Source organism: Rhamphochromis sp. 'chilingali' (genome assembly GCF_963969265.1).
Source record: "Rhamphochromis sp. 'chilingali' genome assembly, chromosome: 21".
Classification (NCBI taxonomy): domain Eukaryota; kingdom Metazoa; phylum Chordata; class Actinopteri; order Cichliformes; family Cichlidae; genus Rhamphochromis; species Rhamphochromis sp. 'chilingali'.
In genome coordinates this window covers 20231011-20246687 of record NC_137949.1, presented here as the reverse complement: position 1 = coordinate 20246687, position 15677 = coordinate 20231011, and the positions used below count along the sequence as shown (strand labels likewise).

Below are 15677 nucleotides of genomic sequence, written 5' to 3'. Positions count from 1 at the left end.
TTTTTTTTATTAAGATTACTCTGGAGGAAGCCTTGGTGTTGTGTCAGAAATACCACTTCAGGATGCAAGCAGCGTGCGAGTGGCTCGAAGATGCCGTATCTTTCCTGCAGCAAGCTAGCTTGGGTGTGGATGTGGAGAACTATGAAGAGTGTCTGAGGCAGCAGGCAGATATCATGGCCACAGAGCAGGAGTTTCTCAGCCACCTAGAGGAACTGCAAACCCTCCTTCCTCAGCTGGAGAAACTGGTCAACCCTACTGCTAAAGAGCAGCTACGGGTGAGTGTGGAGTCGGCAAAGCAGAGAGGCGTGGAGGTTCGAGATCAGCTCCAGTGTCACCAGGAAGTCCTTCACAGGTAATAAGAAAAGAGTCCGATCATGCAATCTGCCCTTTATCTGCAGTTTATTGTTGGTCTTTTATAGTGGTACTTTATACTTGAATATATTCTGTTTTTCTCAGCTGTGTGGCCCAGTGGAAGTCATACCAGGAAGCAAGGCAGACTGTCATTGAGCTTATGAATGAGGCTGAGAAGAAACTGACTGAATTTTCTACTGCAAAGGCAGCCACAAGCCAAGAGGCTGAAGACAAGCTAGGCAGTCACAGAGTATGATAGCCTATAATATTATTTTATTCAATAGGTGGTGCTTCTGTGAATGCTTCATGCTACTGACATTCTTTCAATTTTTTCAGTCCCTTGTATCTCTGGTGAATGGCTTCCAAGAGAAGCTGAGTGGTTTAGAGGAACAGGCAGCTCAGCTGGAGCTGGTGGGGAGTGACGCCAGCAAGGCCACCATCAGTCGCTCCATGACCACTGTGTGGCAGCGGTGGACACGATTACGCAGTGTAGCACGGGGACGGGAGAGAGTACTTGAGGACACCGCACAGGAATGGAGGACTTTCAGAGAGAAGGTACACTGCAGCCAATGGGGAGAAATAATATTTTGCTAAGTATGGAAAAATAAAGATTTGCAGTAGAAAACATCTATACTTATGTTTCTTTATATAGATGGTGAAGGTTAAAGCGGTCTGCGATGAGCTCCAAAGTCGTTTCCCTGACAGTGCTGTGGAGAAGGCTTCCAAAGCCACTCTGCAGTCTCTGTTAGACCAGCATGACTTGTTGAGCCAAGACTTGGAGCGGGAACTGTCATCCCTGATGCTGCTGCGCCAGTACGCACTCAGTCTGCTGCATGATGTGGAAGTGCCTTCACCAACAAATGGACAAGATGAGCTGCCCAGCCTGAAGGAGATCAGAGCTGTACAAGACCGAATGGAAAGGTAGGAGGATGAGAAACTTTAAACAAGTCCATCTGTAGCGATCAGAGATGAAAAAGTGCGATCTATGTTGCTGTTCAGAATATAAGATGAATTAATTATCTATTTGTCTTCAGCCTTTTGACACAGTCCAGGACCAAAAGAGCTCAGGCAGCTCAGGAGCTGAGGGACAGAGAGGAAGTGGAGAAGGAACTTAGTGTTGTAAAAGCCTGGATACAGGAGACCAGGGAACTTCTTCTCAATCCCACTCCAGACATTGATTCTCTGTTGCAGGAGCTTGAGGTATATCTGCCATCTAAAATCTGTCGTCTACACAGAGAAATGTCCAATTTGTGAATTAAATATGTCTGAAAAGAACACTGTTGCTCACACTATACCTCGACTAAGTCTCCAAAATATTCTGTTCTCTAATGGCCAATATCAGTGAAAGTGTTTGATGCCAAAAAAGGCTAAATAGGTCTTCTCTTTATTGCGCATAGGTTGTGCATGGAGATGTGATCACTTATCGTCAGAATGTGGATAAATTAGCAGAGCAACAACAGAGCAAGTACCTGGACCTCTACACTATACTCCCTTCAGAAATCTCCATGCAACTAGCAGAGGTCTCACTTGCTCTGGGTGCTATTGAGGATCAGGTACTCTACAACACACACAGCCCTGAATATAAACTAGACATCAATGGGCATCGGTCATATTTGTAGCATTTGTCACTTCTGTCACTTCTTTTCTCATCTATTTTCCAGGTTCTTTCCAAGGAGAGAGAAAATCAGAAAACCAGAGAAATAAAGGAGGACTTCAGCTCCAGAATCCATGACATGTCAGAGAAACTCAAAGCCATCTCCACTAAATTTAAGGAAAAATCTCCTGATGTTGACCATGCCAAAGAAGAGGTCAAGGTAGAATGCTTACTTTGTGTTTGATCGTATTTTATGTGTTGTTGATAAAGGAAACTCTAAAATTACACTTTTTTTCATTGAGAACAATGATTGATATAAACTTTTATGCACCGATTTTTTTTCTCAGAGTCTTTTTGAAGACTTGGATACCTGCGGTCGCACTCTTGCAGAGCTCGATGCAGCTGTACAAGAGTTTGGCCGCAGAAACCCCCTGCTGGCCAAACAGCTAAGTGATGCCATCAGCAAGCTGTCAGAAATGCATCATCACACATCAAGACTAGCAGACTGTAGAAACAACTGGCTCAAAAAGGTTTGTTTGTAAACCTTTATATAACAATAAGTTATATAAGTCCAACATAGTAATAAAGGTAAAGAGAGTTTACATTTTCTTATTGTGGCTTTTCAGGCTGTCTGTTATTTAGATGAGTATAATGAGATGCTGGACTTCATTGTGAGGTGGTCAGAAAAAGCCAAAAGCCTGGTGAGGGCAAACATCATCTGGAACTCCTCTGTTCATCTGCAGGAACAGATACGGATGTACCAGGTGAGTTGGCGTGTTTTTTAAAGTGTTATTAGTCGCTCTAAAAAAGCAAAATCTAAATGGGTGGACATGGCTTGAGCTGGATTGATGCATATACACGTAAACGTGGTCACATTTAGTCATAAATGGGTTCTGTTTTTTTTGTCTATGGCAAAGTTAGCTGTTGTACGAAACAATGCTGTGACCACTAACCTTTCTCTTTCTGTACTCAGGCTGTCCTGCGTGAGTCTCGAGAGCTCCACGGGGACCTTGAATCCATGGCAGAGAAAGTAGAGCTTCTATCTGAGGTGCTGCAGGTCGAGTCTATGAGCCAGCAGGTTTGTGAGCTCAGTCGACACACCGAGGAGCTTCAGCAAAGCATCAAGACACGACTGCAGAGTCTGCAGGATGCAGACAAGGTACAGAAAAATAAAAGATTTTGTTTTTGTTTCACTTGTTAAGATTTTTGATAATCTCTATTTTAGTTTAAAATCATGTTTTACTAGTAGAATTTACCCAAAGGAGCATTAATACTCGTAGCACTTTGTGAAAATTATCTTATGGACGTCTGTCTTCAGAGTATGGAAGCCCTGGAGTATGAAGTGAAGGCCCTCCATGTTGCTCTGGAGCAGGTCCAAGCTACACTGACTTCACCAGAGTTGGCACGCCAGAGCCTCAAAGAACAGCTGGCTCAGAGACAGGTAACCAACAAATATGAATGCCTTTTATTTATTTATTGTTAATAAAGAGCCTCAAATGTTCACTTTTCATCTTGTGTATTTTAAACATTTTCATACAATATTAACTTTACATTTTTACAGCGTCTGCTGGCGGATATGGAGAGCTTCAAGCAGCAGGTTCAGGCCGTGCAGCTGTGTCAGAGTGCACTGCAGGTCCCAGAGGAGGTGATGCCTAACCTTGCTATCTGTCGCACAGCTCTGCGCCTGCAGCAAGAAGCCAGTCACTTGCAGCATGTAGCCATTCAGCAGTGCAACATCTTACAGGTACAGGGGGACGCTGCTGCTGCAGCACAATAACGTCAACACTGTATTCACAGAAAATATGCAACAATGCTGGGTACTGATAGAAAGTTACTTGACACCTTTAAGGTGTGTTTTGAGTCCTTTCAAAGTTGTAACCAAAGTTTCTTTCAATTTTTAATACGCACTGGATTTGAAAAGTTTACTCTTTTTACATTCTGAGATTTAACGAATTATGTAATATTAAAACTTATTTCACTTCACTTTTTTCAGGAGGCAGTGGTGCAGTACGAGCAGTATGAACAGGAAGTCAGAGATCTACAGGGGCTGATAGAGGAAGCGCACCGGGTCATTCAGGACAGACCAATCCCCACCAACAACATCCAGGAACTGCAAGCCCAGATCCTACACCATGAAGTACAGTACTTTAACTCTTTCACTTTGCCCGTCTTTCTTCTTAAGAAAAACAGGAGCCTACTGTGTGAACATGTGCTGTATTCACTGCTGTATTTGTTATTTTGATTAAAAAAATCCTGATATCTGCTTGTCTTTCATACTGAGCTTTATATGTAACCCATAACTGCTGTGTGTATTTTGTATTTTTGACTAGGAACTTGCCCAAAAGATCAAAGGTTACCAGGAGCAAATCGCCTCACTCAACTCAAAATGCAAAATGCTGGCAGTGAAGGCCAAGCACGCCACCATGCTCCTGACAGTGACTGATGTAGAGGGTCTGCCTGAGGATCTCCAGGAGATGGATGGGGAGAAATCAAAGAAATCTGCAGCTCAAGCTGTCGTGGTAAGAGAACATCATGCACAACATAATGTGCTGATGGCTATAAAGTTTGTGCTGGATAATAAACAAATATGTTGACCTATTCTACTGTTTAAAGCTTTAGCATAGCCCGGATATTTTTCTTTAATTCGCTCCTGACAGGTCTATTGTGGAGCTTTTACTTTTATCTACGCCTTTCCTATGCATCATCTTTTCCGATTTACCTTGCATGTCTGCTCTTCTGTTTTCCTGCATGGTGTGCCAGATGACAGCTGGACGCTGTCACACCCTGCTGTCACCTGTAACTGAGGAGTCTGGTGAGGAGGGCACTAACAGCGAGATCTCTTCTCCTCCTGTGTGCCGTTCTCCTTCTCCCATAACTCACACTGAAGCAACTGTAACCAAGGTTTCAGCCTTCTCTCTTCTTTTTGTTCGAAGTTGCTGAGTAAAAAGATTCTCTTGTGTAGTGTAGATGACATTAGATTTGCATCTTCGTGCAAGTATTTCTGTCTGGTTACTATCCATTTAATAACGTAACTTCTGATGACACCCTTTAAATTTCCCTTTAGATGGGACGAGGGACACTCACAAGAGCTCCCATTCAAGAACTGTATGACCCAACCTTTGAGTCTGTGGCCAACTTAGATGACCTGCAGCGCTCCTGGGAGAGTTTAAAGAATGTGGTATGTGAAAGTCTTCATCTTCATGCTTTTTTAATAAAAAATGTCGATTACGAGCACGTAGATTTGAACATTTTTTAATAAAACACTATTTTCAGCAACTAGAAACAATGTTATGAATTTGGTATTTGATTATTCCTTGTTAATGGTTATCATTACTAGTGTATGAATGGTATTTCAGACCTTTTTTATACTCTGTTTTGTCTTACAGATCAGTGAGAAGCAAAGATCTTTGTATGAAGCTCTCGAGAAGCAGCAGCATTACCAGGGTTCACTCCAATCAATCTCTTCTAAGATGGAGGCGTTAGAAGCCAAACTCAGTGAGCCTCTGGAGGGAGATAAAAGTCCGGATAGCCACATAAAGGCACATAAGGTTTGTCACATACAGAAAGGGCTTGCATATTGTGAAGATTAGAGAGCTGAGTTGAGGAAAGTCAGACTTGTCGAAGATGTATTTATCACCTTGTTTTGAATCTTTAATATTATTTTTATAGGATTATGGTATTTTGTGTAAACATTACATCACTATCTCAGTTCTTGCTTGTAAACTGAGTAGGCTAACTTTTGGTTGTTTTGTAAAGGGTCTGATAGAAGAGATTCAGAGTGCGCAGGAAGAAATAGACCGGCTGCAGACAAGCTTCACGGAAGATTTGGCCACTGATGCTGTGGACTCAGACATGGCTGACCAGCTGGCCATGCAGTCCTCCCTTGCTGTGTTAGCTGAGAGGATGGCCACCATCCACATGAAAGCCTCAGGGAAACAACAATTATTAGAGGTATTTTTTGCGAAAATCATATCAAATAGTAGAAATAGTTGTTTTATTAATTAATCAAACGTTATTTCTCGAATACCAACTTAGAAAGTTGTTATAATAACTCAAATTGGATGTGGCATCCTTCAGGAGCGTGTCAGTGACCGCCTGGAGGGTCAGCTTCAGGAACAGGCCGTACAGCTCTATCACACCCAGGCAGATGAACTGGACCAGTGGTTGGGCAAAATGCGCAGTGCTGTATTGTCCCTCCTTGAACCTAAACTTCCAGAGGAGACAGATATGGAGAATCAACTGGCTGAATGTCAAGTAAGAGTTCCCCCTGCTGTTCACCTGCAGTAATGCAGCCTCAAACACTGCTGTACTTGAGAATATTAATGGATTTGTGAATATAAATGTGGGGTTAATTAATAATGCATGTCACAGGAAATTTTCAGAAATGACAGGTGGATGTCTGGGATTACTTTTTAGATGCTCAGGGATTTTTTTCTGAGCACACTAGTGCAAATCAGATTTGTCAGTGGATTTTTACCTACGTCTCATCTTTCAGTATTTTGTCCTTATTACACATGGATCATTTCAGGGGGTCAGGGGCCTTTCAGTGAGTAAACAAGCGTATTAGAGGAGTAATAGGGACCTTCACATGGCTGGACCTAAGTGACTGTAGCACTAGTCTTAAGCAGATTATGCAGATTTCTCTGTGCGACAGGGGCATGTTAGAAGCCTAGGGCTGTGTAGTCAGAGCTCGCTACCTGGATTGGTGCTCGGGACAAAGCTACTAGAATATCCAAGTAGGGGAATCCTAGAGTACAGGGAGTGTAGGATAGCAGGGTGGGAAGCGATTCTCTGCTGTAGAATAACATGCAGACTCTAACGATTGCAAAGGAATGTCAGTAATATCAAAAAACAAATGTTTCTTTAAACATCTGGATAATCTTTACTGATGGGCACTGACAGCTGGTCTGGAATTAGAATGGTGTTCTACACAGACAAACTGGTTTGTAAGTTGAGGGGGAGCATGTATGCTGAAGAGCACGGAGCCTGAAGGATTAGCGGTAATATGTTGCACAGGAGGCAAGGCCGAAGAGGTGGGCCAAGGATGAGAGCCGTCCCTGTCCTTTGGACAGGGAAAGCTGCTGGTGAAGGGGGTTCATCCATAGCTGGAGAGTCTGTCGTGTAGATGGAGGAGCTCCTGTAGGCGGTGAAACACGATGTTTGATCTGGCGTCTCTCCTCCTACTGCTGCAGAACATGCTGCTGGAGATTGAAGAGAAGGTGCTGACCCTCTCAGAGCTGTCAGTTCACAGTGAGAACTTGCTGCGGGGAGGCCGCACAGACACTAGAGAGGAAGCTGAACATTTGGCGAGGAAGTTACGCACACTGAAGGGTGGTTTGTTGGAGCTGCAGAGGATGCTACAGGACAAACAGAGTAACATCCAGGTGAGGTTGCTGCATGGGCTAAATGTTGTCATCTGCTAATGTGTGTGCATGTAGTGCAGAATATTTGACTCTGTGTTTGGTCCTCACTGTGACTACCATATTTGCAAAGTTTGCACTGGTGTATTTATCAGCAATGGGTCTACAACAAATGCACATGTAAATTTTGAATTGTTGTATTTGATAATACTACTTTTTCTGAAGCATTTGTCTTATATCTAACTTTCTGATCCGACAGGGTTCTCTGCAGGAGCAGGAAGACAGTGAATCAGACTCCAGCCTCTCTCAGAGTCCCAGTGTACAAGATTGGCTGGCCCAGGCCCGAACCACACGAACCCAACAGCACCAAGACAGTCTTCAGAGACAGAAGGTGATTTTCTTTTTTTGACCTTCATTAAGTTCAGTATAGACTTAAATACACGTTCTTACATAGTTTGTCATTGGATTTCTTTGACTATTACCCAGGAATGCACAATAAATGTTCTTATCTTAATGTTGATGACAAACTTTAATTTGTCTTTTGGGTCAGTCCTCATCTGTGAGTTGAATGTAAAAAGGAGTGAGTGTGCAATAAATGACATGTCCCCACAGGAGCCAAAAATATGTGCTTCTCACCAAAACATGTGTATCCCTAAGGGTCTAACAAGCATTTGTATAAATAACTTCATAAATGTTTCTTTGTGATGCCACATACAGTCTAACACTGTTGTTTTGTTGCTTGTTTTCTACTGTAGGAACTGGAAGAGCAGCTTGCAGAGCAGAAAAAGCTTCTTCAGTCAGTTGCCAGCAGAGGAGAGGAGATCCTCATCCTGCAGGCTTCACCCAGCAGTGCCAGGTCTCTTAATAACAGTTATATTATACATGAATAATAATTAACTGAATAATAAAATATGAAGTATATGTATGAGGTTCATTCTTATGGCAGAATATAAATGTAAGTAATGTAACAGAGCACTAATTTATTCTCTGTCATCCTGCAGTATGACAGAACCATTTTCACCGGCAGCCTTGGCTGAAAGGGAAACGCAGGCTGGGCGGGAGCAGATGAGGCAGAGATGGGAGAGTCTGAGACTGGAGCTCAAAACTAAACTCCAGCTCCTGCAGAAAACCCTGGAGCAGGACCACAAGCAGCCAGTACATATCCCTGTGTTTTTAATTCCTGTTAGCATACACTCAATAGAAAAAAAAAATCAGAGTGTTTAATATGTATTTTTTGTCCTTTAGGTTTTTTCGAGAGCTTCCCGTGTGTCCACATCTGGGCCGGTGTTTAAAGGAGACACCCAGGCTGACAGGTCCTCTCTGAAGACTCTGTACGATAGCTTCAGGCAAACAGTAGAAGACGTCACCCCGCAGGTTTAGCATATCTGTTATTATATTGTAATGCAATGTTGGAAATGCAACTTTTTATTTCAAGCATGTGGTCTCAATGAAAACGTACATTCTTCCCATGTACATGTGTATGTAGCCTGGTGGTGGTGAGACACAGGTGGCGCAGATGGAACAACAGCTCTACACAGCTGTGTCATCCACCTCCTCCTGGCTGGATAATGTGGAGAACAACGTCTTCTCTGGCTCAGTGCTGCTGGCTGAAAATGCAGAGACCCAGCTACAAAAGCAGGAGGTACAATTGGCCTTATTTGTGGAGCTTCAGTAAATATTGCAGGAAATCTGAAATGAATAAATCACATGATCAGAAGGGTTAAATGGTAACGTCTACACCAGCATGCGGCTAAAGTTCTGGGTGGGAAGCATGGTGCTGGTGCATAAAAATAAAGCTATGTCATTTTAACTGCAGTGTTACACCGTCAATCAAAATGCTTTCCCATATTACAGATTTCACCTTGTAATTATTTAGTATAAATCAAGCTGATGATTCTGACCTCTTCTGCAGACCTTGGAGAACGATGTGAGGCATATGACGGAGGAGGTGAAGCTCAGCCAAACTCTGCTCACTTCATCTTCAGCGTTAAGGCACGAAGAACAAGTACTTTTGGAAGACAACCTTAACTGCCTCAAAGAGAGATTAGGAGCTCTGGGTTGTGCTCTGGGACAACGCTGTGACCAAATGAGGAGCAGAGCACATGAACTCACATCCTATCAGGTTTGCCTCATATTGTGCTTTTTGTTTTTCAAGCCCTTTAATGTTTGACGATTTAAAGAGACAGCCGCTGGGGAAATGCTTCTTTTTATTAAGTTAAGCCACTGTTGCAGAAGACAAAGACAAGCCTATAGGAAACAACATTTATATCTTTATATTATGAAATCAGACATGCTTGCATTTTGTCTTAATTTCCTATAAATGACCTCGTGTCTTACACAGACTGAATTGCAGCTTCTTCAAACTGCTTTAATTGAGACCAAATGCCAGATACTGCAAGCCCTAGCTGGAGCAATGGATAGACCAGCGTCAAAACAACTGGAGGTAATGCAAGAGTTGACTAATATTCCTCCTGAAGCTTTAACCATCTTCCATTAAAGCTTGCAGAAAACAAGAACATTACTGTGAATGTCTTTAATACATCTAATCGGTTTCTCTCAGGTCATTGCCAGTGCAGAGGAGAGCCTGAAAGACTTTGAACAAAGAATCACAGAACTTAAAACCAGAGGATCAGCACTGCACGCGGATCAGATCTCAACAAACAAACTGCTCAAACTACAGGTAACATACATGATTGATGGCTCACGGAGAAATCATCAATTTGGTTTTACTTCTGAATGTACAGTGAAGAAATTACCGTCAAATTCAAAAGATGCACAACCGGAAACTGATTTTTTGTGTTTTTCCAGGATTCTTATGAGGAGCTGGTGATGACAGTGGGTTCCCGGCGCAGTGGGCTGAACCAGAACATGGCACTGAAGGAGCAGTATGAACGTGCTCTGCAGGACCTGAAAGACCTGGTGGACACAGCTAAAGACAAGATGGCTGCCGATCAGAGAATTATTGCCAGCTCTGTGGAGGAAGTCCAGAATCACCTGGACAAACATAAAGTATAGTCACCTGCTAAATCCTTTAGGCTTAAAGAATCAACAAGGTTACGTGTTGAACCCAATTTGTTGTGATGCAGGAGACAAATAGAGCTGATCGTCTTTGTTTCTGGCCTCTTTTAGGAGTTCTTCCAGGGTCTAGAGTCCCATATGATTCTAACGGAAACATACTTCAGGAAGATCAGTGGCCTGATGCTTCCCAAAGAAAACCAAGCCTTGGAAGAGACACTAGCTGAGGCTCAGAGAGTCCTCAAAGAGGCACACAGTAAAGGAGTTGAACTGGAGTGTATCCTAGAGGTAGGTGAAGGAGTATATATGCCATATTTGTGTAAAAGGAAGGTTAACATAGTCACAAAAATTCTGATAACGGATAATTTTGTGACCAGTTCCAAGTGTGGTTGGTTTAACTGTATCTTATTACATGTAGATATAATAGATATGACATGTTTAATGAAAGACATTTACTTAGTTTTTAAATGTTATATATTAGAACATCACTAGCTATATAAACACATTTTTAAAAGCCTTTTAATTACCTTGAAAAAAATTACATATTAAAGTTGGTAGCTATGAGAGTTGGAGTTGTACTGTAGGACAAAAAATCAAATTAATGGTAAAGTTAAAAAAATATTATTATAGTTACAAAGATGTACTTGTCAGACGACTGAATTTTAAATATTTATTTATAATAATGTTTATTTTCAGACTTGGTGCCGTTTGGTGCAGGACTACCAGAGTCTGAACCAACATCTGGAGGCTGTTGAAGAAAGTATTCCTTCTGTTGGTCTGGTTGAAGAAACTGAAGAAAGGCTTATTGACAGAATATCATTATACCAGGTACAATGTCACATGAGCTCAGGTGTAAATTTACTACATCGGGCTAATTGTTTAGCTGTGACAAAGGAAGAAGCCACTTAAATTCTCTTACATGCTGATTAAGCTTTAAAGAAAGGTTCAAGTCAAAATGGGCTTCCTGTCTTTGCTGCAAAGTAGAAAAATATATTTATCTAGCTGGAAACACATTTTCTTCTTCTTCTTTGCAAAGGGTCTGAAGGGGAGACTAGCGGAGCACCAGCACAAGCTCTACCAGGTGTTGGATGAAGGTAAACATCTGTTACTGTCAGTGTGCTGCCCCTCGCTGGAGAATCAGCTCGCACTCTTGGGGGAACACTGGCTCAACAACGCTGCCAAGGTCAACAAGGAGTTACAACGCCTCGAGGCTATTCTGAAACACTGGACCAGGTCAGAAAGACTTCAAAAATAAGGACTGTTTCTTAGGCTTTGGATATAAATATCCGGTAAATGAGTGCACGGTCTAATTTCAATTGTTTTTTCTTTAGGTATCAAAGGGAGTGTGGAGAGATGAGCGAATGGCTGCAGTCTGCTCTGGAGCGTCTGGAGTTTTGGAACACGCAGGCGGTGTTAGTGCCACAGGAGCTGGAAACAGTCAGAGATCATCTCTCTGCTTTCCTTGTGAGGCCAAAGACAATCAATTTGGTTGATTTGTTTTGTTTTTGCTGGCCAACCAGCTGCCTCACTTAATGGCAGTTGTAGGCATGAACATAACACCTCAGTTCAACTGTAGCATATACTACAAATTTACTTGTATTTGTTTAATATTGTTATTATCTTCTGCAGTAGCACTGTTTTGCTGCAGTCTGGTCCACATAGTTTTGATTGGATGATTTTCCACTTCTCTCTTTTTTAGGAATTTTCAAAAGAAGTTGAGGGAAAGTCTAGCCTTAAGAGCTCAGTGGTTAATGAGGGCAACCAGCTGCTGCGGCTGAAGAAAGTGGACACGGTGGTATTGCGCTCTGACCTGGCACGGATTGACACTCAGTGGGCTGAGCTACTTACACGCATCCCAGTGGTCCAGGAGAAGCTGCATCAGGTATCGTCACATGCAGCCAGACTAAAAAGGCTTACCTGCTTCAGGACAAATAGGATTACCTCTTTCTGCTTCTCCAGTTTGCATGCAAAAGTTTTCATTGCAGTTTGTTTTTAAACTACCAACATATCGGTTTCTTTTTTTTTTTCTAGATCCAAATGGAAAAACTGGCCTCCCGTCATGCCATTTGTGAGCTGTTTAACTGGATATCGCTGATGGAGAGTGTCATTGACGAGGATGAAGAAAACCTCAAGAGTTCTGTGGGATCAAGTGTGATTCAAGACTATTTGCAAAAATATAAGGTAGTGGAGCATTTTTTATTGATTCATGACAGTTTTTGTTTACATGTATGGTCTGAACTCTTATTAAATCAAAAATATAACTTTTGGTTTGAATGGTTTTGGTTTTTTTGTGGTTTGCCATTGCAAGTAAGGTTTTTTTCTAGATAAAATTCTTCTTCTTCTTGTGTTGAGAGCTAAAATTTTGATTTTTAAACATGGAGTTTTCCTAACCTGATCATAATGGTGATGCAACTACTGGTTCTAACTGTAGATCTTTTATTATAAAATCTCCTGTTGTTTCCTCACTTTAGGGATTCAGAGTAGATTTAAGCTGTAAGCAGCTGACTGTGGACTTTGTCAACCAGTCAGTGCTGCAGCTCAGTGGTCAGGATGTGGAGAGCAAGCGCAGTGATAAAACAGATTTTGCTGAGCGTCTGGGAGCGATGAACAGGCGCTGGCAGATCCTACAAGGCCGCATCAATGAGAGGGTGAGGACGTAATCATTGATAATGTTACAATAAAACCAACAGCATATTCACCCAATGTCCTTTATCAATGCAACATCCAAAGTTAACTTTTTTTTTTGCATGAAATTCTTAAAGATCCAGTTCCTTGAGAGCCTCTTGGAGATGTGGTTAGATTATGAGAGCAGCATTCAGGCCCTGAAGTCTTGGATGGCAACTCAAGAAGAAAGGCTGAAGAGGAAACACCGGATAGAGGATCTGACATCTGTGCAGAATGCTCTAAAAGACTGCCAGGTACTGTAGATCTGATTAAGATATTCTTGCCCTTCATCTTGTCTTTGTATTTGCTAAATAAAAACAATTTTTTAAAGGAAATGGAGGAACTGGTAAAAGAAAAAGAGAAAGAGCTGGAGCGAGTCGAAGAGCAAGGCTGTGCCCTTGTTCAAAATAAGACTGATGAGGCCTGTGCTATCGTCATGGAGACACTCCAAGGTGTCAATCACACCTGGGCTAACCTGGACCACTTGGTAATCTCCTTGTTCTTTTTTGTTTATTTTTTATTACCCGGGTTAGACCCATTTATTCTATGCTCGCTTGTCCATCCCTCTCGTGCTCTGACTTTGGCCTGATTTTGCAATTTACTGGATGTAGATGCATGTTTTTGATTTCACCTTCTACAGATTGGGCAGCTAAAGATCAGCTTGAAGTCAGTGCTGGACCAGTGGACTCTATACAAACACGCTTCAGAGGAGATCAATGGCTACCTGATGGAGGGAAGGTACTCTGTGTCTCGTTTCCGCCTCCTCACAGGCTCACTGGAGGCTGTTCATCTGCAAGTGCAAAGTCTGCAGGTATATTAAGATAAAGGGGCATTCAGTGTATTTTACATGTTTACTGACTAAAGCCTTTAACTGTATAGATATGAGTTTCTGAAATCTTGTAGCAATGTTAGGGGTATGTTTCTTAATGTGATCATTTAACTGCTGGTGAATTAACCACTGTATCTGTCACTGTGAAGGATTTGCAAGGGGAACTGGAAAAACAGGAGAGCAGTCTCAGAAAATTTGGTGCTGTTACCCACCAACTGCTGAGGGAGTGTCACCCTTCAGTGTCAGATTCTCTTAACAATGCCCTGAAAGATGTCAACGCAAGGTGAACCTAATTAGCATGGTGCTATGCTTATTACTATCATTACTACTGGTGTTTCTTTAACGAATTTAAGACATTTATTAGCGTATTACCATGTCATTGCACTTAGATGGACTGGCTTACTGGAGGAGATTGGAGAGCGTCTCAGAAGCAGCAAGGCACTGCTTCAGCTGTGGCAGCGCTACAACGAGCTTTATGAGCAGAGCTGCAACAGCATCCAGCTGCAGGAGGAAAAAGCAGATCAGCTCCTCAAGACCACCTGCAACAAGGACATTGCTGACGATGAGGTGTCTGACTGGATTCAAGAATGCAGCGTGAGTCAAGCCACAGCTTTGCAACTTGCAACAACAGAAAAACTCCTCAGTATTTTACTTCTAAAGCCTCATTGTGAAACCCACATGGATATGAAGGAAAAGTTTAATATATTAAACATCCCCTCACGTGTTTGGTGCAGTTGGATGTTATGATTAAGTTTTGATAATGAAGACATATTGCCCTGAATGTTATGGGTGTTTTATTTCAGGAGTTGCTCAGGTCCCAAGCTCCAGTCCAGGCCTCACTCCAAGTTCTCCAAGAACTGGGAGAGCAGCTGAAACAGCAGGTGGATACATCAGCAGCGTCTGCTATCCAGTCCGATCACCTTTCTCTCACCCAGCGGCTAGCTGCGGTGGAACAGGCTCTTACTAGACAGCTCACCGCTCTACAGGTAAAAAAAAAGATTTATGAAACATACTTTTTTTTTGTATAGGCAATCAGTTACCAAGCCAGTATTTTGGCATTCTTCTATACTAGACTGGAGTTCAAGACTATGAAACCTTTAACCATCAACTGGGATCACTGGGGTCCTGGGTAGTTGAAGCTGAAGAGGCTCTGAAAGCACAAGATCCTAATGGCTCTACTGACCTAACGGTCATCCAGGACCGCATGGAGGACCTCAAGGTTTGTTTTACTGTTTTCTTTTTTGAGTTTGGTGAACAAAATTACAGAATATCACGTACTGGTTCGACAGCTGAAATGTTTCTGTAATTTCTGGGCTTTACAGAGGCTCATGTTGAAATTCAGCAGTATGGCACCTGAGTTAGAGCGTCTTAATGAGCTTGGTTACCGGCTCCCTCTTAACGATTCTGAGATTAAGCGCGTGCAGAACCTCAACAGAAGCTGGTCCACCGCCTCAGCACAGACCACAGAGAGATTCAGGTAAGACAAGAAAATTACAAGCCAATCTGAAAAGGTTTAAAGCCATCCTAATTCAAGATACTCTGTTAAATAACAAGGTTAGATAAATACAATAATGAATGAATGAAGGACTGGCACAAATACCATAAAAAACAGTACAAATGTTCGGTAAAGGCCACTCTCCCCATCTAACTGAGATATAAGATCACATTTTGTTTGTTTCCTTGCAGCAAGCTTCAGTCATGCCTGCTGCAGCAGCAGACCTTCCTTGAAAAGTGTGAAACATGGATGGAGTTCTTGGTCCAAACAGAAGAGAATCTGGCTGTAGAAATTTCAGGGAACTACCAGAGTTTAATGGAACAGCAGAAAACCCATGAGGTTAGGGCCCATTTGAAGAAAAGGATCCTC

General features: G+C 42.2%; 1 protein-coding gene across 1 annotated transcript in view; it reads left to right on the top strand.

Moving 5' to 3' along the window:
- Positions 1 to 15677, top strand: part of syne1b (spectrin repeat containing, nuclear envelope 1b) — a 73779-nt gene that overhangs the window by 44765 nt on the left and 13337 nt on the right. The window contains exons 78-122 of the mRNA XM_080871846.1: positions 15 to 352; positions 457 to 601; positions 688 to 906; positions 1004 to 1272; positions 1386 to 1551; positions 1749 to 1904; positions 2013 to 2165; positions 2293 to 2475; positions 2572 to 2709; positions 2919 to 3104; positions 3264 to 3386; positions 3507 to 3689; positions 3939 to 4082; positions 4276 to 4464; positions 4706 to 4846; positions 5010 to 5123; positions 5332 to 5493; positions 5702 to 5896; positions 6023 to 6199; positions 7138 to 7329; positions 7565 to 7696; positions 8061 to 8161; positions 8307 to 8460; positions 8551 to 8679; positions 8792 to 8947; positions 9218 to 9427; positions 9647 to 9748; positions 9866 to 9985; positions 10114 to 10314; positions 10435 to 10608; positions 11017 to 11148; positions 11357 to 11553; positions 11652 to 11784; positions 12020 to 12202; positions 12352 to 12501; positions 12792 to 12968; positions 13083 to 13238; positions 13316 to 13471; positions 13625 to 13795; positions 13963 to 14096; positions 14203 to 14407; positions 14617 to 14799; positions 14886 to 15032; positions 15136 to 15290; positions 15500 to 15647. Coding sequence (XP_080727972.1) covers positions 15 to 352; positions 457 to 601; positions 688 to 906; positions 1004 to 1272; positions 1386 to 1551; positions 1749 to 1904; positions 2013 to 2165; positions 2293 to 2475; positions 2572 to 2709; positions 2919 to 3104; positions 3264 to 3386; positions 3507 to 3689; positions 3939 to 4082; positions 4276 to 4464; positions 4706 to 4846; positions 5010 to 5123; positions 5332 to 5493; positions 5702 to 5896; positions 6023 to 6199; positions 7138 to 7329; positions 7565 to 7696; positions 8061 to 8161; positions 8307 to 8460; positions 8551 to 8679; positions 8792 to 8947; positions 9218 to 9427; positions 9647 to 9748; positions 9866 to 9985; positions 10114 to 10314; positions 10435 to 10608; positions 11017 to 11148; positions 11357 to 11553; positions 11652 to 11784; positions 12020 to 12202; positions 12352 to 12501; positions 12792 to 12968; positions 13083 to 13238; positions 13316 to 13471; positions 13625 to 13795; positions 13963 to 14096; positions 14203 to 14407; positions 14617 to 14799; positions 14886 to 15032; positions 15136 to 15290; positions 15500 to 15647 — 7479 coding nt within the window. The remainder of the gene's footprint in view (positions 1 to 14; positions 353 to 456; positions 602 to 687; positions 907 to 1003; positions 1273 to 1385; positions 1552 to 1748; positions 1905 to 2012; positions 2166 to 2292; positions 2476 to 2571; positions 2710 to 2918; positions 3105 to 3263; positions 3387 to 3506; positions 3690 to 3938; positions 4083 to 4275; positions 4465 to 4705; positions 4847 to 5009; positions 5124 to 5331; positions 5494 to 5701; positions 5897 to 6022; positions 6200 to 7137; positions 7330 to 7564; positions 7697 to 8060; positions 8162 to 8306; positions 8461 to 8550; positions 8680 to 8791; positions 8948 to 9217; positions 9428 to 9646; positions 9749 to 9865; positions 9986 to 10113; positions 10315 to 10434; positions 10609 to 11016; positions 11149 to 11356; positions 11554 to 11651; positions 11785 to 12019; positions 12203 to 12351; positions 12502 to 12791; positions 12969 to 13082; positions 13239 to 13315; positions 13472 to 13624; positions 13796 to 13962; positions 14097 to 14202; positions 14408 to 14616; positions 14800 to 14885; positions 15033 to 15135; positions 15291 to 15499; positions 15648 to 15677) is intronic.